The sequence below is a fragment of the Rhinatrema bivittatum genome, chromosome 2, assembly GCF_901001135.1.
Source record: "Rhinatrema bivittatum chromosome 2, aRhiBiv1.1, whole genome shotgun sequence".
Classification (NCBI taxonomy): Eukaryota; Metazoa; Chordata; class Amphibia; order Gymnophiona; family Rhinatrematidae; genus Rhinatrema; species Rhinatrema bivittatum.
The window spans coordinates 459337032-459359615 of NC_042616.1; the positions used below are offsets into that span (position 1 = coordinate 459337032).

At 45.4% G+C, this 22584-nt stretch overlaps 1 protein-coding gene across 3 annotated transcripts in view; it reads left to right on the plus strand.

The window, feature by feature from the left end:
• XPNPEP3 (X-prolyl aminopeptidase 3) overlaps positions 1–22584 on the plus strand; it is a 120608-nt gene that overhangs the window by 47297 nt on the left and 50727 nt on the right. For all 3 annotated transcript variants that reach the window (XM_029590449.1, XM_029590450.1, XM_029590452.1), the window contains exon 5: positions 1151–1353. In XM_029590449.1, the coding sequence (XP_029446309.1) occupies positions 1151–1353 (203 nt within the window). The remainder of the gene's footprint in view (positions 1–1150; positions 1354–22584) is intronic.

The window sequence follows — 22584 nt, forward strand, 5'->3', positions numbered from 1 at the left end:
TGTGGATATCCTGGAAACTTAGCATGTTCTCAAGGACTGGTGTTGGTCAACCCTGTAATATACAATGCACGTTGTTGGTTGGTTGTTCCGTAAAGGTTTTGGAAACACAGCATTTGTAGTTGGGAAAGCAGTCCTTTCACCATCTTGTGGATGTTACACACCATTAGTATTACATTTTGCCATCTGACAGTTACCAGTTATTGGGGCTCACAGAGCCTATCCCAGGAGGCAGGAGCACAGCCTCTGGAGTCAATTTAATACATTTTTTATGCTGAGATAGAGGTGCTGTGCATTCTATACAGATCATGGTGTCACAAACTGTTCTTAGTTTGTTCCTGTAAATTGTCTACTCTTTAGCTTAGCATTTATACTGGAAAATGCTTTTAGTCTGCTTCTGAGTTATATTTACCTATTTATTTATTTATTTATTTATTTATTTATTTATTTAACATTTTTGTATACCGACATTCGTTAGAAACATCACATCGGTTTCCAGACAACAAACCTAGTCAACCTTACTCCTCAAAGATGTAAAATAATCCCCCGTTGCTGATATTCTCTACCCTTTTCCTTATCTAGGTACTAAGCTTGTATACACTGCCCAGCAAATTGGACAACTGACATCTTGTTTAGCCGAGTCCTCCTTTTCTTCTTTTATAAATATAAAATGAGACACTATTTCAGGTTCACATTAAGATTTACAAATCTGTATACCTTTGTTTATAGTTAGGCAGTTTTCCTCCTGCTCCTTTGGACTTCCAGCTCACTTTATATTGGCCTTTATTAGGCTATGGTGACATCGGCCACAAATCCCTCAGGAACCCGATATGTGTATAACTTAAGCCTAGCCAGCAGGTATCACCGCTGAGACTCCTCTCCCCAGGTTATGAACACTGCCTCTGCAGGATTCCAAGGCTCAGCTGCATGGCCGTGGGCAGCACTGCCACCAAGCTGGCACAAAAACAGATGATTTACTTAAACGAGATGGGGTGCAGCTGACAAACCGAGGCTTGGCAACTCAGGCTAATGTAATGGGGCCTTTAGGTAACATTAAGGGCTATAGACATTAGCAATTATATTAGTTAGCCTAAGGTGGCTCTCTTACTCCTACTTCTGGGCTTATTCTTTCATTATTTCTGTGTGTTTCAAGATGAGGGGGTCACCGTTTGGTACGACTCAGCAAAACCATCCCACTTGCAACTCCACACTGACTTCCTTGCCCCCATTGTGGAGGTGAGATGTAGGAGCACAAACAAGGTGAGAGCAGCACGGCAGCTTATCCAGCACCTGCGGCTGATCAAGTCTCCCACGGAGCTGGAGCTCATGATGACGGCAGGAAGGATCTCCTCTCAGGTACTATCTAGGTCTCCTCCATGGGCCCCATACCCCTCCTGGAATATGTTGCTCTGGATTGCAGGATGCAGGGTATCATTTAGGAACTGCTTCCTCATGCTGCTCTTTGTCTGGCTTTTAGGAGTCCTTGTAAATACAGTAGCTCTCAGTCATCATTTTCTGCATCAGAAGCTGGGGAAAGAAAGGAAGTCTTGATCCTGGTGCTCCGCAGCATGTGACATTTATAACAACTATCCTTGGCAGGCTCCTAACTTCATTAACATACTTAATAGTGGGAAAGGGGAGCAAAATGTATATTTTTACTAGGCCTAGAAACTCTGTTACTGTCTGACCTCCATGCTCTTTCAGGAAAATTAATAATGAAGTTCTGAAGGACTGTCTGCATATTATTCTTAATATGAAATGAGAAAAATAAGAAAGGGTCAGGGGTCAGCTTTTCTTAGCAAACTTAAGACAATTCTGCATATATAGGATAGTTCTTAGCCATTCCCCATAACAGCCAAGGCCAAAGATTGTATCATTCCTTTCAGCAAAGAGATGCAGCAATAAGTGCAGGCAGAAAGGTTCATCATATGTTTACACATAGCTGCATCTGGTTGTTCTACCTGACATTAGGAAGCTCGTATTTTGTTTGTTTAGTTTGGGATTGTAGTTTTTTGTGGGGTGTGTAAGGGAGGAGGGTTTGCAAAGCTGGGGGTTTTTTTCTGATTTTTATTGCTTTAGAGCTTACTAACTTGCCTGAGGGTTTACGTCTGCAACAGTATGTCTTCCTTTTTTTTTTTTTTTTTGTTCAAGAAGTTACCCTTGATTACAGATATTTGTTAAAAGAGAGGAAAAACCTGTGACCTTCAAAGAAAGTGGAAACCTTTGGCTCTCCGTTAAAGGTGCAGTTAAAATGGAAATGAAAAACCAGTAGCTCTTGCTTGTACATTTTGTGGGCCCCACAAGAGAACCAAAACTTGTTTTTAAACACATTTGTTTTTCCGTGTGTAGCAAGCTACTGTAAACCAGATGCCTGCCCCCACGAGCTTATTTGTTGGAGCCTTGCAGAGAATGCAAGCCACCACAGCCAAGGCAAAGGAATATAAAAATACATTAATAACAACTGTGTGCTCTCTTGTAAATGAAAAATGTTCTGCAAGAACCAGCATCCAGCACTCACATTATCATCATGTTGGGAAAAGGGCTGTACAGTTTAGCCTGCCCAGAGAACAGCACTACATAGCCTGCAGAGGAGGAAGCCAAAGGAATGCTGGGAGACCATTAGGTTTAAAAGGCACAATTTGGCTGGCTCTGTGTGTGTGGCACAGGGACAGACAGGAATTGGAGCCAGAAAGAGAAGAGTGCAGCTCTGCAATCAGTTCTTCTCCTGAAGAACTAGTTAGCAAGAGGGAGAGACAGAAGTCTGCACTTTCAGGAAATAGAGAGATAGCTGCTGTTGCTTCACAGCCAAGCTAAATGTAAAATCCCAACAAGGGACAGAGGAGCCAGGAGCTGAGAGACTGAGATATTTCCTTTCCAGAGATCTCTAGGCCCAGCAGTACATGGCTGGATCACCCTTCTAAGGGACTGGGTTAAGTAATCTAAACTTTGCACAGGGAGTATTTTAGCAGAGGAGGGAGGTTTATTTCCTTGCCTTTTGTCACAAATTCAGTATCCCATCTTAACTGCTTCAACCTTTCAGCCAAAGTCAAGCATAAACCCTTGCTGATAGGTACTGGGAAAACAAAACTGGTGGCCCATGCTTGTTCTGTAAGAGTAACCAACTTGATGATTTGGTTTTAGTTGTGGACATGCCCACCTTGTCCTGTTTCTTGATTGGGTTTATCATGTGCTAAGACCAGTAATGAAGAACAAATTTTACTCTTCAGCATCCTCAAGCCTGCAGGACTTACTCCTAGGGGATTGCAAAATTTGTAATAGAAATTCCTGTGTGGTAAATTGACAGGGTATAAACTTTCCTTCAAGGATTTCTTGGTCAGGAATTGTTGTTCCTGAGACAAACATTGGAAGCACTGAGATATAGATGGCATGGTGTTCTGTATGTAAGAATATTTTCTGAGGAATATTTTTCTGCAGTTGTTTAAATATTTGATTTACTTCAGCACCTTAAATTGCATACATGGCCCTAAATGCATGCAGAACTTCTAAAATGCTCAATAAGACCTGTCAACTTAATTGTTTAAGTCTTTTTTTTTTTTTCTCCTTTATCTTTTGGTCATCAATGTTACAACGTTATTGTTAAATTTTGAACTTATGTACACTGTTCCAAGTTTCATAACCTTGTTCTATGTAATGCCTTTTGGCAATTTTCATGTTCTGTTTCAATGTAAACCGATGTGATCTTTATTTCATATAGGAACACCGGTATATAAAAATCTAAAAATAAATAATAAATAAATAAAATGTTGACATTTTCCTCAGAAGCTTAAGTGTTTCCTAGTGTGCCTGAAAAAAAGCATAAAGGTTCTATTACTACAAAAAATTAAGAACCCGATATTCAAACGCCAGATAGCCGGATAAGTAGAATTTATCCAGCTATCTAGCAGCCGCTGAATATCCACTTATTTTCAGCGGCCCTTAGATAGCAGGATAAGTCACTTTTCTGGTTAGCTGGCTAACTTGGAGGATGTGCAGGGGAAAAAAATGTGTTTTCGTTATTCAATTTGTTTTCAAGTTTTTTTTCTCCGCGAATTTTGTTTCATGGATTGCTTGATTTATTTGATTCGTGTGGAAAAAAAGAAATCAAGCAATTAACCCCCACTCCAAACAGCCAAAAAAAGAAAACTAGGCCTCCAACCCCTCTGGAAAAATGCCGGGGCCAGGATCCAGCCCCCACTTACCCAATTCGGTGGACATCCCCTGGCAGCGACTAGGCCGAAACCTCAGACTTGGGAAGGCCAAGGCGAGGTCGCCTAGGCCGGAGCCTGAACCCAGGCCCGATGCCACATCCTGACCTGGAGATCAGGTCCCAACACCGGGGCCTTGGCCTAGGATGGCCCAATGCCGGTGTCTCAACCAGGAGGCCAGGGCCCGAGCCCATGCCAGTCGCTGCGACCCGACCCGGAGGCCGGGTCCTGATGCCAGGGCCTTGGCGCCATCCACTGGAGTGAATATGCTGGAGTTAATTAACTCCAGCACAACCCCAGCAGACATCCGTCATTTGGCATAGAAGAGCCTAAGAACAAATACAGACTGCGGAGCTCCCAGGCCTGGACATCAAGGGCTGGGTCTAACCCTGTGCCAAAGCCTAGGCATTGGGACCCAGCTCCTGGCCGAGGCCCCGGAATCAGGCCTAGGTCCGGGTTAAGGCACTAGCGTCAGGACTTGACCTCTGGGTTGGGTCGTGGCATCAGGACCCGGCCTCTGGGTTGGGCCTGGGTCTGGGCCAAGGCATCAGCATCAGGACCCAGCCTCCGGGTCGGTTCGCAGCGTCTTGCATGAGTTCGGGCCCCGGCCTCCATGTCAGGCCTGGCCCCTCCGGGTTGAGGCCCTGGCCTGTGCTGAGGTCTCAGCATTGGGACCCGGCCTTCGATGGATACCTGATGGATCAGATAAGTTTTATGAGTTTTTTTGGGTTTTTTTTGTTTTTCAGGGGTCTCGGCCGGATAATACTTATCCGGTTAAGTAGCATTTGTATGCATATAGTAGCGTAGCCATGCCACTGAATATCCATGTAACTTAGCTGGCTTGCTTTTAAATATCTACCCCTAAGAAGTACAAAAACTTAAATTATCTGGAAAAGCATAAATGCTCAAGTGATTACAGAGCATTAATGCTTGATTTTTTGATATATTTCTTTCCAAAATGAGCAAGTTGTGGCGCTTATCTGGCTACCCTTCAGTAATTATTTGGCTGCACTCAGGTAGCAAGCTTGATGATCACCCCCACATGCACCAAATACAAAACCTACTTGCTTACACTGAAGCAAAGTTTAAGGAAGAACAATGTGAGTGATGAGAGATTTTATCTTTGACAGCAAGAGGGGCCAGCCTACCTCGTTGTGTGCTCCCAGCAAAGATACTGTAATTTCAAATATGGCAAAATGAATCTGCCATACCAATTTTGATTATTTAAGGCTTAGTATTTCAGTGTTTGAAAAGCAGCCATGAATGTATAGCTTTCAGCTTAAGTTTTTGAATCCTCAACTAAAAGGCTTCACTGTTGCTGCAGAAAGTTTTCGGTTCTGATATTCTGAAAGTTTTTGTTTTGTTACATAGTGATGCTACTGTTGGATTTCCTAGAAGAAGCTATATGAATTCATAGTAACATACATACAGGCTGATGCAATACACTGTGCTCAGCCACAGGTTTTGAACGCGCATCCACAACCCCTTATTCTATAAGGGGATTAGAACATCCAAAACGCATGTCCAACTAATAGCGCTCATTACATGCAAATTCATGTTGATGAGGCTATTGGCTATTCTCCCCTGATGCAAAAAAATGTGCGCCCGACTTGCACAGGAATTCCCCTCAGTCTTTTTTCGTCTGCTGGATGAACATTTGGAGTGTTGTGGCTCTCTATATTGTCGCTGTTCTCAGTGAAATTTTCATTCTTCCAGTGCTTTTCAGCCCTCAGTCTACGTTGGGATTTTTCACCCTCTTCCTGTAAAAAAAAAGAGAAAAAAATTAAAAATAGTTTTAGTTAGGAAGTTCAACACCTTGTTGGATAAATCCACAATAGCTTCTAAGAAACTTTGCAAACTGTATACCAAATGTTGACATAAAATAGTGAGCCAAGATCTCCATGAATTGTCTCTCAGATGTCTTGATCTGGATTATATCGAGGAAAACTACGAACACAAGAATTGCTATGCTGGTTCAGACCAAGGTTAATAGAACCCAGCATCCTGCCTCTGACATTGGCAAATCCAGGTTGCAAATACCTGGCAGATCCTATAAAGTAAATCTATTTCTTGTTACTCTTAAGGATAGCAATAGTTCTCCCAGGACAAGCAGGATGTTAGTCCTCACAGATGGGTGACATCATCAGATGGAGCCCTGTCACGGAACATTTTTGTCAAAGTTTCTAGAACTTTGACTGGCACACTGAGCATGCCCAGCATGCCACTAACCCTGCAACCACCAGGGGTCCCCCTTCAGTCTCTTTTTTTCCACGCAGCAAGATGCCTCATGGTTAGGAGCTCTGTGAGAAATTCTCACAGCTTTTCCTCATGGAACTTTCGAAGTTTAATCTTCATAAAATTACCCTCAACAAGGTCCCCCATCAACATCCGTTCCCTCCAACGCCCGGTAAGTGAAGGCCCCGTGTTTTGCGGTCAATTCCCGCCGGCATTTTCTTCGGTGCCCCAATTTTTTCTAATGGCAACCAGATTCAGAAAATGCCCCAAATGTCCAAGGGCCATGTCCATAACGGACCCGCATGAAACTTGTGTTTTGTGCCAGAGTTGTGCACAGATGACCCCTAAGGGACACCGTGCTTGACTGGAGAAAATAGGGCAGCTCTTTGGTTCAAAGCACGCTGCTCCATTGTCTACATCTCGGGCACTGCAGTCCAAAATGGGTCCATCGACTTCGGGAACGCCTAGCCAACAGCACCACAGAGCAGGTGACCATCCATCACCGACCCCCTCAAGAACATTGGCATCATCATCCTCGGCAACGGAGAAAGACTGGGCCGAGCGTCGAGGGAAACACTGGCACCGACGTAAGTCCCTGTCCGGTGCCAGCACCGATTTCGCAGTGGCATCGACAGCTATCGAGCCACCTACGAAGAAGACCCGGGGAGAGGAGCCCCAACCTCCTCTGGACCCGGGCCCCGAAGCGTTCCCCACCAATATCGGTGCCGGGTACTGAACCTCCACAGATCCCTGTGGAGGAGTCAGTAACACCTAGCCTGCCTCCTACCCCAGGCACAGAGCTAACTATGCCAGCCTCAAAGGGGGGAATTGGACGAAATGGTCCAAGAGGCAGTGCTAAAAGCTCTTTGGGGCATCCATTCGCCACCGGTGCCGGCCCCCAGACCGACACCGCAGTTCGCGCCCTCAATCTTCGCACCGCTTTTCAAACATCTAGATACGCTCATCGGTGCTGTATCAACTCATCCTATGATGCCTGACATGCAGGCATCGAGTCTTCCATCGAGGTCTCCACAGGTCCCGATTCCCATACCGGGTTCCTTGGAGGAAGATGAGGTGGTTCCTGGCCAGATCCCTCCATGGGATCCACTATTGCCAGAACCTACACCGGGACCATCAGGGAAATCGAGGCCTAAGCATACTTCATTCGCTTCGATGCCATCAATACCAACACCGGTTCCATCAATGCCAGCACCAGTTCTATCGATGCTGGTTCAGCTTCCATCGAAGCCATTCCGCCATCCATTGAAGCCTTCCCGACCTCTTGGATTTGATGTGCTTCCTCCCTCGGGAGGTCCACAGGGAGAAGGGGAAGCCCCCTATAATCCTTGGGAAGATGAATCCTCCGATGACTCTTCGCATACTTCCGAAGAATTGCTCTCAGAGCCCTCACCCCCGGAAGAGAGGAGACGTTCTCCTCCAGAAGACTTCTCCTTTGCCAGTTTTGTCAAGGAGATGTCTTAGACAATCCCTTTTCCATTACTAGATGCTGGGCCTGGCTTAAAGCTTCAGACCTACGCCCAGAAGTACAGGATAAACTGGCAGATCTTCCCTGTATAGGAGCAACCTGTTCGGGGACAAGATCCAAGACTCAGTGGCTCAATTAAAAGTCTATCATGACACCCTGCGTCAATTGTCCTCTGTTCCCCAGATGTACCCTCTGTACCTGCAGAGGAACACGAAGGGACGTCAGGAGACAATTTTACTGACCACGCAGGTACTTATCCCCCTGCGTCCCGTACTCAAGGAACTAGGGTTCATCAGAGGGGAAGTATACGACAAGCAAGGACACCTAGAGCGCAGCCAGCTCCACAGGCTGCTCCTCCGGCTACATTTTAAATTGTTCCAGCAAACAGATCCATTTCTCACTTGAATTCAGTAGGAAACCGACAAAGATTAATACCTATAACCCAGACTCAACTTTTCAACGTGAAGCCATGAGTACCGTACCTTTGGTGTCCCAGAACCATAAGCTTTTTTCCCTACCAGGGGAGTTAGTTCTACTTAAAAAAAAAAAAAAAAAAAAGACAGTCAGATCAGACTTCTTTTGCACCTGTATGCCCTATACACATCTCCTTGTCAGAAAAGACTTACGATGGTGTCACTGGGCACCAGGCTTTCTTTGCTGTGTCAGTGAGATTGGATCTGCTCTCGACATTCATAAACATATGTTTCTTTCATATACACACTACTGCTCGTTGGTGTCTCCTCAGCACCCAAGTAGTTTTAAGGAACTGACCAGTAGTGACTGCACAATTACTCCGAAGTGTCACCTACTTCTCCGTATCTAGACAGCTCTCTTTAAAAGGCTAGACCAGATATGTACCCTGTGCTCAGGGGAATTTCTATTTACTCCGAAATCCTTCTCTGCACCGTCTTCTCATCTCTTCTTTTGGAGCTGAATTACACCTTACATTAGCCAAAGGATTCTCCCGAATAATTGTGCAGTCATGCTATCCGTCCTTGCCAGCTACTCACAATCGATTCAACTATTGCTCTAGCTAAAACGTATAAGCTCAACAATTCATGTCACCACACTGGTGCAAATGGCCAGAAGCTTGACATGTTAGAGTTTCAGTTTCAGTGTCGTCATTTGTGGACACAAGACAAATCTAATTGCAGGTCTGCCCTTCAGGCATATAGCACTAGGATGACCTACACTATGGACATCTCCCTTATATATTGGAGTGCCCAGATCACAAGTTTTCAAACTCCACACTTACATATGGCCCTCAGTGCCCTATAAAGGCTATTCCTGGAGTTTTCGGAAGAGTCGGTACATTCTCGAGGCTTTCAAGAAGTGCCTCTCCAACCAAGTGGTCTTCATTCGTAGACCACCAGGTTGCTCGTTAATACTCGAACAAACATGGCAGTTCAAACTCTTACCACCTCTGCCAGAAAAGACAGAGGTTTTACGCACCAATCTTCAGTAAGCGACTGGAATGTATTGACGTCCCAACTCAGCCGACAATTCCAGCTCCTTGGGTGGTGCTTGGATCCCCTATTGTGAGCAGAACCATCCACTAGCAAACTTGATCAACCATCCATCCATTCTTGCGTACCATCTGAACCGCAAGATGGATGCTTCTGCTCACAACACACAAACAAAAGAGCACCATCCATGGATACCTTTGTTCTTCCTCGAGATATAAGTCTGCTATAGATGTACCATCACATGCTACTTATAACAAGACTCTAGTGAAACTGCAACATGACAAAGGCTCCATTATACTCATGGCCCCTTCAGGCGGTGCCACGTCTACTTCCATTTTTCTGGTGCTGTTCCTCCAGTCCGTGAAGTTTCATGGACACTTCCACACAGAATCCTTACCACTCTATATGGAAGGCGTCTGCCTGGTAGAGTACATGGAAGGGCTTTATCCCATTCTGGTCCACTTTGTACACTTTATATGGCACATCTTCAACTCTGGTCTCCAGACTTCCTCTGCCCAAAGTTACTTCACTGCCATTTGCTGTACCTCATACAGGTATGAGGGATGTTCTGTATTGGCTCAATCCCTGGTGAGTTGCTTCATGACAAGCTTATTTTCACCTTAAGCTCTCTACAACCATCAGTCATGGCATACCACAGTACTGTAGTCCTTGCACTACGACCCTGCGAGTTTAGATATCTTTCTACAAAATTCTTTCCTAGTAACCATAACATCTACATGCACTACTGGTAACTCGCGTCCCTCGTGGCATACTAGCCATGATCTGATAATTCTTCGCACTCACCTACATACCTTCTTCAGGTGATTATCGAGCGCTCAACCTTTACATATCTTAGACTGTAGCATACCGCTTGCATTTTATATATCAAGATCTGCAGTCCACATGACATCCACCCGACTCTGGTTTTCTTTACTAAAACTAACCTCAAGTTACGATGGATATAACACCCTTCTTAGCTGGCTTCAACAAATGCATTGCATTCTGCCATCAGCAAGCAGCCCTTCCACTTCTGAGATAAGTGAAGGCATTTCGACAAGACCATAGCAACGTCAGTAACATACAACCGTTCAATACTGACTGCCAACACCTATAAGACTGCAACATGAACCTATCTCCACTCCTTCGCAGTTCGTTAGTACCTAGACAAAGCTGAACAATACCATTCTGGCTTTACCCTGTATGTACTAAGAAATTCTTCCATATGTGAAACCTAACTCGTCCTACCATGATCTGTTGTGAATTTCAGGCTGAATGTTAGGAATTATTAGGAAGGGAATGGTTAATAAAATGGAAAATGTCATAATGCCTCTGTATTGCTCCATGGTGAGACCGCACCTTGAATTCTGTGTACAATTCTGGTCGCCGCATCTCAAAAAAGATATAGTTGCGATGGAGAAGGTACAGAGAAGGGCAACCAAAATGATAAAGAGGATGGAACAGCTCCCCTATGAGGAAGAACTGAAGAGTTTAGGGCTGTTCAGCTTGGAGAAGAGATGGCTGAGGGGGGATATGATAGAGGTCTTTAAGATCATGAGAGGTCTTGAATGAGTAGATGTGAATCAGTTATTTACACTCTCAAATAATAGAAGGACTAGGGGGCATTCCATGAAGTTAGCAAGTAGCACATTTAAGACTAATCAGAGAAAATTCTTTTTCACTCTGTGGCTCTAAAACAAAGTACAGAGTGCAGGGGTGCACAGAGTATGGTAGCTTATGTGAAAGGGTGTGGCTCAGAAGCTGCACTGAAGAAAAAAAAAGTTTAAAATTTCAAATAGAGAGGAAACTGTAAGTGGGCCTGGTTGCAGGGACAGCCAAGAAGTGGTAGGTTTGTATCGGCTAACGGGAGAAGCCCGACTGGAAATAGATATGGAATTAAAAGTGATTTAGTCAGTGCTGGTTATACAGGTTTTTTGTTGTTTTTTTTACTTTTCATGCTGTGAAAAAAATAAGAGGAAGGAACAGGGGTGCAGCAGGGCTGTGCTGAACAGGATATAGCCCTGAAAAAGCTGCCAGAATGGGCTGTGAGTGCGGTGAATGGAAACAGGGCCGGGCCCTCTTTCAGCAAGCAAGCACTCTGTAGGAAAGGTGTGCAGCCACAAGAAAACCTGGAGTGGAGCAGCCAGGTTACTGCAGCACCAGAATGCAACAGTCTGAGAGCATGATTGAAGGAAGCTTACAGGCCTTGATCCAGAATCTCCAGGAGGGAGATAGGTTGCAAGAGAGCATTGCAAGGAGTCAGTGGGCCTGGGCTGAGCAAAAACAGAACTAGGAAATACACTGGGCCATGGTCAACTTCTGTTGGAGTGGAGCCTTCTGGCCTTGTCAGAATGTGGCAACACTGAGTGCCCAGGAGGAGGCACTACAGAATGGCCAGCAGGCTGCAAAAATGATTGGCCAGAGGATGGCGCTACAGATGGTCCTGAGGAAGACCCTTTAGAGTGCCCAAACACTTCCAGGACTCCTGAAACACCTCCCATGAGAATTCTGCACACAGAGGGCATGGCAAGACAAGTGAGAGATGCCATGGAGAACCCAGAGAGTGGTGCTGCGGAGACCCCAGCGAGTGAGGCTGCAGAGGAGCGGGGACCGGCGGGGGTGAGTGGCCAGAAAGTAAAGAGGTAGAAACTGCGGAGAACCCAGAGAGAGGTGCTGTGGAGAACCTGGCGGAAGAGTCAACAGAGAACACAGAGGATGGTGCTATAAATGGTCCTGAGGAAAACCCTGTAGGGAGCCCAAACACTACCAAGAGTCCAGAGACTGATTCCTTGAGAAGCCCTGAGAAGGGGACAGGGAAGAACCCTGAGAGAAAGATCACATAGAGCTCTGAAAGGGCAACACAGACTGCCCAGAAGGGGAGGCAGTGTTGAGAAGTTGGAAGTCAGCGCTATAGGTGGTCCGGATGAAGACCCTGTAGGGTGCTCAAACACTACCAGGAGTCCTGAAACACCTCCCATGAGAAGTCCACACACAGAGGGCATGGCAAGTTAAGTGAGAGATGCCATGGACAGCCCAGAGGGTGGCACTGCAGAGACCCAAGCAAGTGAGGCTGTGGAGAAGCCGGTGACCGGTGTGGGCTAGTGGCCAGAGTGAAAAGAGGTGGAAACTGGGGAGAGCCCAGGGGGAAGTGCTGCAGAGTGTACAGAGGAGGAAACCAAGGCGAGCCCAGAGAGGTGCTATGAAGAACCTGGAAGAAGAGTCCATAGAGAGCCCAGAGGATGGCACTGTGGAGACTCCAGCAACTGAAGATTCAGAGGAGCCAAGGAGGAGCTCTATATTAGAGATACCACATGCCAGGAAGCAGGCGCTGCTGGTTATAGAGGAACCAGCACTGATGGTTCCCCAGTCAGTCCGTAAAGCTCCATTGGGGTGGAATTCGAACCCGGAGCCAGCAAAGGATTTAATTTAAGGACTGTGGATGTGCACTGTGCAAATGATACACTGGGTGGTGGTTGTGCTGCTGTCAAGGGTAATCCTAAGAGGAAGGGGACTGGGAGGTCTTGGACTCTCTTGGATGGGATCCAGGAGGGTGTAGGGATACTTGGCCCAATAGGTCCAAGCTGAGGGGACAGGTATGTGAGATAGTGCCCCAGTGTTCCCATATTTACCTGTACAGGATCAGGCTTAGACGCCTGATCCACCTTAAATCCACTAAGGAGAGTATGCTCTATGGGCAGGATTCTGCAGGGCAGGTGGGGCTCAGAAGGCATAACCAGAGACTGGGGAATAAGAGCTGGGATCCAGGTGGGGATAACCAGATCAGGCCCAGGTCTCCGAGAGGAAGGCGACTCTGTCATTCATTTGTCTCTATTTTTTTATTTTTTTTTTAATCTACTTTGGGGACGCCTATTGTAGACCATTCTATTTAAGGAGTACTTATTAAGAGTGATTGTGAATTATTTGTCTGTATATTTGTTAATAAAATGTGTACTGGAAAAATAACAACTCCAATACATAACACTGTCCAAACTCTGAGCTGAGATGAAGCAGTACAAACTGTGAGTAGAGAGAGTACACTACCGTATCTTAAGCTAAAGGCAGTCTACTGTGGTGTATATGATTGAAGCTGTGAATAAAAATTATGTTTTAAGAAAGGCTGGAGTCAGACTGAATTTCTGCCTCCAGACCTGTGGGAATCACCGCTCATGCCCACTCCCAGAATGGTGAGCTTGTTATTCCAGAAATGGGGGACTCCATATAACCACAAACTACCACTCTACTGCTCCAAGAGGCCAACGTACAGTGCTTTAATGATAGATGCATTCTCTATTCCTTGGAATGGGGAATCAATGTATGCATTCCCTCCAGTTCCTCTAATTTTAAGGAAATACAAGGGAATCTCATAGCCCCATTCTGACCTCCTCAGATCTGGTTCAAATGTTTGCAAAGATTGGCTGTTTTTCTTTTGATTCTCCTACCAATATTTCCAGAACATCTGACACAATTCGATGGTGCCTTGCTTCAGCTCAGCCTTCGGTCTCTAGCAATTACTGCTTGGGGATCTCTTGAATTTCAGATGCCTTAAGATTATCATGGATTAACAGGTGAGAGGTTGATCCTCACAATCTCTCACACATATACACACATGGTCAATTATAGAACATGCTCTCACATATACATATACTACATCTTATGAGAAAAAGACACAAAAAAATAGTAAAAATGAACTGAGATGTTAAAAGAGAAAATCAGTGATGTGAAGACCCGCCCCCCCCCCCGACGTCATGACGACCAGCCAGCGGCGACCCGATTAACGGCGCGATTCCACCAGGCGCTGTTACAGAGGGGCAGCCCACTACCATCGGGCACTTAAAGAAAACTACATCTTGTGAGAAAAAGACACAAAAAAATAGTAAAAATGAACTGAGATGTTAAAAGAGAAAATCAGTGATGTGAAGACCCGCCCCCCCCCCCCCCCCCCCCCCCCCCGACGTCAGATCGACCAGCCAGCGGCGACCCGATTAACGGCGCGATTCCACCAGGCGTTTTTCCCCTTTGTGCTAACCTTTGTGGTCCTTCTAATATAATTATATTTATGTTTATGTTAATAATTTAACTTTTATTAATGTTATTTAGCTTTTTGCTTTGTTTAAAATTATTTCATTATTGACGTTTAAATGTATTAGACTAAGGAATTTTACTTCCTGCTTATTCTGTTTCATTGTAAACCGGTTTGATATGCATTTTATGCAGGAAAATCGGTATAAAAAAACTATAAATAAATAAATAAATATACACACAGACATGCTCTCTCAGATACAGCAACACACACACACACACACAGACATGCTTTCTTAGGTACAGCAACACACACACACACAGACATGTGTGTGTTGCTGTACCTAAGCATAACAGTGTGTGTCTCAGATACAGCAACACACACTGTTATGCTTCGCGGTAGCAGATGGCTGCGACTGCTGCTGCTCACCTCTCTTTTTGCTGCATTAGCTCCATTGGGCAAACTGCCAGTCTCCACTGGCCTTCCGGCCTCTGTTCCCAGGCCTCCCTGAGCAGCGTGGATGCTGCCAACCGCGATCTTCCCCTTGGGGTTCCCTAGGCGCGCGTCCCAACCAGCTTTAACCACATAATGGCGGGAACCTCGGTGGCGTCCCCACCATATGATGTCACTCTACTCCGGTATTTAAGCTTGCCAGCCCAGACAGCCAGCGACTTGGCAACGAGTTCACTTGCTGCATTACCTACTCTCAGCGTTGTTCCGGTTCCTGCTTCCGTGGTATGAGACTTCAGGTACCTGCTCCTCGGGGGCCTTCCTCGTCTCTTGGCTATCTGCTCCTGGGAGGTCCTTCACCCAGACTTCTACCTGCCTCGCTTCCCGAGGCTTTCTTCGGAACTTCTACTCTTCTCCAGCCGCTGTGAGTACCACACTGTGGACCCCCGCTTGTGTCATCTACGTGGGACCTCTCTCTGGTGTAACCCACTCTGCGGACCATTGCCGTGATTACTAGAGGAACTCTCGTCGGTGTATCGCACTCCGCGGACCATTGCCATGTTTACTAGAAGAACCTTCGCCGGTGTACCCCGCTCTGCAGACCACTACCGTGATCTTCCACCGAGGGACCCTTTTGAGTAGCATCCCTATGGACCCAGTGTAACTACAGTGACTGTGACCTCCTCTGGCACTCCCCGCTCCTCGGGTAGTGCCGCAGTTATTGCCAGAGTCCAGTCTCCCGAGCTAAGTCTGACGACAGTGTCAGAGCTGCCGCTCCATGGCCCACCTCCTGGGGTCACCCTCTCTTTCTCCATTTACACATCTGCTGTCTACCGTCCCGCAGCTGAGACTCTGCCTCCCGACATTGAGGCCCAGCGGGGCTCCTCCCCCTGGGCAGTACCACCTCTCATCTCGGCCAAAGGGCCCACACACTTACAAATCCCTAATACACACACACACATACACAGACATACTTTCTCAGGTCCAGCAACACACACACACACATGCTCTCGCAGATACAGCAACACACACACACACACATACACAGACATGCTTTCTCTGGAACAGCAACACATACACACACACACATAGACATGCTCTAACAGATGCACACAGACATGCTTTCTCACACAGATATGCTCTCATAGACAAACTTGCTCTCACAGACAGACACACACACACATATGCTCTCACTCATTCTTTTCCTTCTCCCTTCGCCAGTAAAAATACAAGTCCAGCAGCAGCCTCCTCTTTCAGCACCCTATTTCTTGAGGTTGTGGGCGTTGATGTTGCTCTGTTTCCTGCGGGGGAGAGGGGGCGCTGTTTCTGTTCCCCCTATGCTCAAATGCCACACGAACCTAGAACCAATGCTGCCTCTTCCTGCATCGGCCCAGGGGGTGCACTCTTCTTTTTCCTGCATGGCCTCTTCTTCCTGCCTGTGAGGACCCACCACTTCCTCTTCTCAGTCGCATGGGCGGGAAGGAAGAGAGGTCACGCCGTCGCCGCCCCCAGACCAGTGGCACCCTAGGCGACTGCCTAGTCTGCCTAGTGCTTCTACTGGCCCTGCACACAATCCCACCCTCCTCCCAAAAATAGTTTAAGCTAGCTTGTGAAATGATTGAGGGGAAGCATGTGGTAGCGGCAACACGGGAATTCCCACTCATTCTTAGAAAGATCTTTAGACTTTCTGGGCTATAGAGAGCTGTTTTCTGACACTGTGCCATTAGATGAAGTCACCCATTTGTATGGCTATTTTGTTCTTCTGTCCAAGGAAAACCTCCTGTTACAGATAAACAACTTTGTTTTCTCTGGCTATTTCCCCTCCCCCCCCCCCCTTCAAAAAAACTCTCTTTTTACAGAAGAAAAGGTTAATGTGAGCAACAGTTATAACAGAAAATCAAGATTCAGAGCCATGGTAATATAGTTAGGAATTGGGAATGTCAATTGGAGCATCTACATTTTTTATGCCAGGATTATTCAATATCACTGCACACACACAAGGCAGATTTGGCTATAAATTCAAGGAATGGTCATAAATATATATTAGCAATGCAGTCACTAAAAACAGCATTGCTTGTAAACAGTCATTTAACCCCAAACAGTTTTTTTCTTGTTTTTCTTTTTCATCTTACAAAAGTGACATTTCACTTTCCTGAAAAGAAAGTAGTGTTGTACCAGATGCTTAAGAGGCTGTGAGAATTTAAGTGCTTTCTGACCTCTCAGAGAGCACGCTTTGTGTTGGCACTGTACGATGATGTTACCACCACTTGTGTGGCTGGATTTGTCCTGCTTGTCCATGGAGAATATTATCATCCACTTAAATCCAAATAACCTCTGAAATATCTAAGACTTTCCACCAGACAAAATGAAAGGAGGAAAGATTGTTTTCACAGAAATCAAAAACACGGGCCATTGGCAGCTCCCAATTCACATTGTTCCCCTGAAGTTTCCAAACTCCTCCCCTGGACTATTTCAGCAGCGGCAGCCTCCTCAGCATTTCCTGTTGCTTACCTTGGTTTCTTTCTGCTTCCCTGGTTGGCTCTGCAGCTCAGGTGGCGTCTTGATCCAGACCCTAATTCCAAGTTCATGGGTGCATCCAGACCCTACTTCCAAGTTCATGGGTCCATCTGTACTGCTCATGACCCTCTGATTGCCAGGCATGGGTGTTCCCACAGTATCTGCCGCTGCACAAGTCTCCTCAGTCCTTTTTCTTCTTCCAAAGCAAAATAATTTTTTGCTCTCTCTGGATGGCTGTCTTATTATAATTTTTTTTTTTTTTTTGTATTTTTTTTAATTGTATTTATTTCTTTTCTTTCTTAGGCTCAAGATGTTCAGCCTAGAGCTCCATGACTCTGCTCGCACTGCCTCAGTTCTGTGCATGATATGTCTAACTATGCCACCTGTGAGAGAATGTCACCCTGAGCATTTTCAGATAGCGAGCTTAAGTAAAAATATCAAATGTCTTCTCGCAAACATGGAGAAAAAAAGTTTGGTCAGACCAATATCTAAAAAAGAAAAGGTCAGAGTCTCCTAAGCATTGGAGTCATTGTTCATCTGAAGGAGAGAAAAGGTCTCCTTCCATGCCAAAAACTTCAAGAAGTCACTGCACTGAAGAAAATTGCACCATTCACTTCCAGCATTGACAGGTCAGCTCCAAGGATCTTTTAAGTCAACCGAGCTCCCACACCATTAACTTTGTCACAGAAAATTATGGAGCAGACAATTCTGGCACCAATGCAATTCTTTGTCATAGAGAATCTCTTTCTCTATCTATTCCACCAGTGTTAGTACCAGAATCAGATACTGCGTCTGTAACACATCGACAGACTACGTGAGAATGCCACCCCTTTATACAATAGCTATGATTAGATTTTATTCACAGTTATATGAAAAAGATTGTCTACTTCTACTCATCACAAGTAACGGAGCTGTTACGCCGGTCGACCGCGGGTGCTGCGACCGACCGTGCTCACCTGCCCTCTGGCCTACTCTCCGTCTCGCCCGCAGCACGCCGCTCTTCTTCCCCTGTCTGCTCAGGGGCAGGAGGCCTCGATCCGCGGCTGCCGCCGGCTTCGTTCTCCATCCCCTGACTTCCCCTAGCACGCGCCAGCAGGGGAGAATTTAAAGGGCCCAGGGCAGGAACCCTGGGCCAGCCCTCCGGATGACATCACTTCAGGGAGGGATATTTAAACTCCTTCCGGCTCCTTGCTCCTTGAGTTAGCAAGGATTCCTTCCTTCCTAATTCCACGCTACAATTGGACTTCCTATTCCAGCTTCCCTTTGGGTCTTCGGCACTGTGAGTACCCGCTCCTCGGGGGCTCTTCTCACTCCTGGCTATCCGCTCCTCAGCGGGCCTTCCTGTTGTGACTCTGCTGACCCACTTCCTCGGAGCTATCTTGGGACTTCCATTTGTGAGTATGTTTCTCCATTACAACATCACGGAGTGAGTACAAGACCTGCTCTACACTACTGCTTCCATCTTGCTGGGTAGGTCCTCGAGTTACCCCGCTCTGCGGACCACTACCAGATCCATGCTGTCTTGTGCCAGTTGCCAACATCTACCTCCAGCCTATCCATGCTGCGGACCACTACAAGAGCTACCTCGCACAAGGCCTGCCCAGAAGCAAGTATTCTCCGGGTTACCCCGCTCTGCGGACCACTACTGGGGAATCCATCCCAAGTCTTCTTACTCCAGAACTGAATTTACAAACCCGCTCCTCGGGTTTCTCCATTGCAATATAATAAATATTCTCTGACTCCTGTGTCCATCACTGCTGAGATCCCGCCTGTCTTGGAGAGTCCCCACAGGGCTCCTCCCTGAGGGTGGAGTCAGCTCTCTCCATGACCCAAGGGCCACAAACCAAGTTAAAACATAACAGAAGCCTATTCTAAAAAGGTTTCCAACTGATTTACAGCAATTGCTCCCTATCAAAAACCCCAAGACAGGAGGAGAGAATTAAGATGGCTGCCGGAGCGGTCGCATGCTAACTTGCTCCTTTTTCTGCGCTTCCTTTTGTTCTAAGTACTTTGGTTTCTTTTGGAAAATACCGCACAAAAAAAGGGAAAGATTCGCGTCTTTTCCTCCTGAACTGGACAATCTTACGGGGCAACGTTTAATATCAGAATTTGTAACCCAAACACTTGGAATGAGGACGTCAAGTCCCGCTGGAGAGTCAGGGAGAGGAGTCCCATACTCACCTGGAGAGTTATCGCTGATTCCTCCGGATCCCAGAGCACCGCCGCAAGCTTCTCCACTGTCAGACGTTGGAGTAGCTGAGTCGCCGGTGGATGATGTCACCGGGCGTGCTCAGTCAGGAGACACTGCTGGTGTCGGAGCAGAAGGGTGGGCAGCCCCAGCTCAAGCTGACACCCCGGAAAGTGGTGTGGTGAGACCATCAGAGGAGGGCAGCAACACTGCGAAGCATGGGGCTTGGCCCAATTGTCCCCTTAGGAATTGTGAAACTTGCGGTTGAAACCCTGGACGCCCTTTGGGATTTAATTGCAAGTACAGCGCTGAACTCTAATGAACAGGCCAGAAAGCTGGAGGCGGTATCGAAAAGAATGGATGTACTGGAATGGGACCACCAACAAGAAAAATTGGATCAAGTTAATTCTGTAAAAAAAAAAGGTAACTGAAGATGTTAAAAGAATTACAAGATTTGAGTGCAATTACTACAGATGAAAGGACTTCCTCTTTGAGAAGATTAGAATCTATTGAGAACTACCTTTAGGCACTTGAACGTAAGACTCCTTAATTTTCCTAAGGTAATGGGAGAGTTACCTGTACAAACATTTAAGAAATATGTACAAGAGAGCCTTAAATTGCCTCTGGAAAAAATTCCACCAGTAAAGAAAATATTCTTCTTGCCACAAAGAAGCACCTCTAATCTAATATAGTACCTAACTCAGAAGGGATAGATTTGTCACATTTATCCAATTTCCTTGAAAGTTCCGAAGTAGAAGTTATTGAGAGGTTTTCTTTATTTGTTACCTTTTTCTCAGAATATGATTTATGGTTAATTATGAAGAATTATTTTAAAAATATAAATGTTCAATTCTTAGGTGGCCTGGTCCGTATTTTCCCAGATCTTGCAAAAACCACGCAATTGCGTAGGAGAAATTTCCTAACAATGCGCGCTGAGGCTCTAGCACTAGGGGCTAGCTTTGTTCTTCGCTACCCCTGTAAGTGCATAATAAAACTAGCCGGGAACACCTATATTTGTTTTTCAGCCCTGAACAGCTACGGGCCTTCCTAGAGGCTCGGGCGCAATGACTTGCAATTATAGGGATGGGATCCACTACTGTGAAACCTGTGTAGAGGCAACCTTATTATATTTGATGATTTCTGCATAATCTCCTTTGTTTTTTCCTTTCTCTCCTTATTTCCTACGTAAGTTAGAGATATACTATATTGTATTTTCTTTAAGGATGATGTTAATTCTGAGATTTCAAATGTGAAATGGAATTAATGTACATCTCTTACTGTATATTTACTTGTATTGTAAACCGCTGTGAAGGCTCGCTGAGACAACGGTATATAAATAATAATAAACCTTAATTTCTTGGATTTCTATGCAACGTTTTCTTTGTAATATTATTAAAAGTGAATAAATAAATAAATGAAAAAAAAACCCCAAAAGAAACAGGAGGAGAACCCCCATTGCTAAACATTATCAAGGGCTAAAACATCTTCCAGAGAAGCTTTAGTATTGATCGTACATTCATTTCAGTCCTTTGAAGTTTCATATCACCAGAGCCAACCAAAAATGCTGCCAGGGGATTTGTCCTATCCAGTTTTATTCAAAAGATGGCAGATTCCATGCCATTCAACTATGAGGAGGAAATGTCCTCCAAGGAAGAGTTTCCAGCAGTGCTGAAATTTTTACCAGTGCCTAAATAAGCAATGGTCATTCCCATACATAAAGCACTTCAGGACCTTCAATTAAAATTCTGGAAAACATCACTCAATATTATTTATTTATTTATTTATAACTTTTATATACCGAGGTTCAATTAACAGAATTAATTATCATGTTTTATTCTATCAGTGGAGAGAAAATAGATACACAGGGCCCAAAATTGAAAGATGGCCATTTAAGTAACTTAGGCCAGGATTCATTATTCCTTGCAGAATGATGAATGCGGCGGTAAAGGGGGGCGGGGGATGGCCTGCAGCCAGCCGCACCATGGCGGTGTGGTTTCGCCTGCTGCAGTGCGGCCGTGATGCACACTATCGCGGGCATAGCGCCACCGTAAAAGGTGGTGCTATTTCCCGCACTACTGCCGGCCTATTTCCCTAACCCCGTCCCTAATTCCTCCCCAACTCCTCCCCTCCACCTAATTTGAATGCTACCAACGCGATAATGGCCTTTTGCGGGTTGGAAAATAACCCCCTTAGCCGGATATGACTTATCTGGCTAAGTTACAAGGGGCATGCCGCTGAATATCCTTACACAAGACACTACTTAGCTGGAAAAGTTACAACCGGCTAAATAAAACCTTCTCGTTGGCAGGTATAACTTACCTGTATAACTTATCCAGCTAAGGCTAAATATCGCTACTTAGCCAGATAAGTTATCCAGCTAGATAGCCGGATAAGTGCTACTTCTGTGTTTCTATGTTATCCAGCTATCGAGTGCTGAACACACTTAAATATCAGGCCCAAAGTTTAGCACAGGAAAAATGAACTCCCTCATGACTTGGCCTGTTAGAATCAGCTTTAAAGAAAGCAAAGAAGACAAAAACACATGCAAAATTGTTGCCTTCCATAGGTAAGGCTTTCCAATCAGCAATGCTAAAGTCAAGAATTTCAGCACATCAGTTTCAAATGGTTCAATACTTGTACAATATTTTACAAAAAATAAGTCAACCCTATTATCAGACATTCAGGATAAATTTACGCCATATATCAATGACGCAGAATAACGTACAAAACATTTAATAAAATCAGTTTGTGATGCATTTGGTTCATCATCCAGATCATCTACCATAGCAATAGGATCTAGAAAACTTCCCTGGCTATAGTTATTGGACCTAAGAGATGTGCATGACAGGTTACCTGAAAAAAAGCTTACCTGAAAAAAAGCTGTAGATATGATTAAAGGTCATTGCTCCTCTTTACAAACATTAACAACGGTCTCTATGGAAATTTCTTCACAAAAGAAATTCCAATATCAACCTTTCAGGAAAAAAGTATTACTACTCCCACAGAAGATATCATCTTACCTT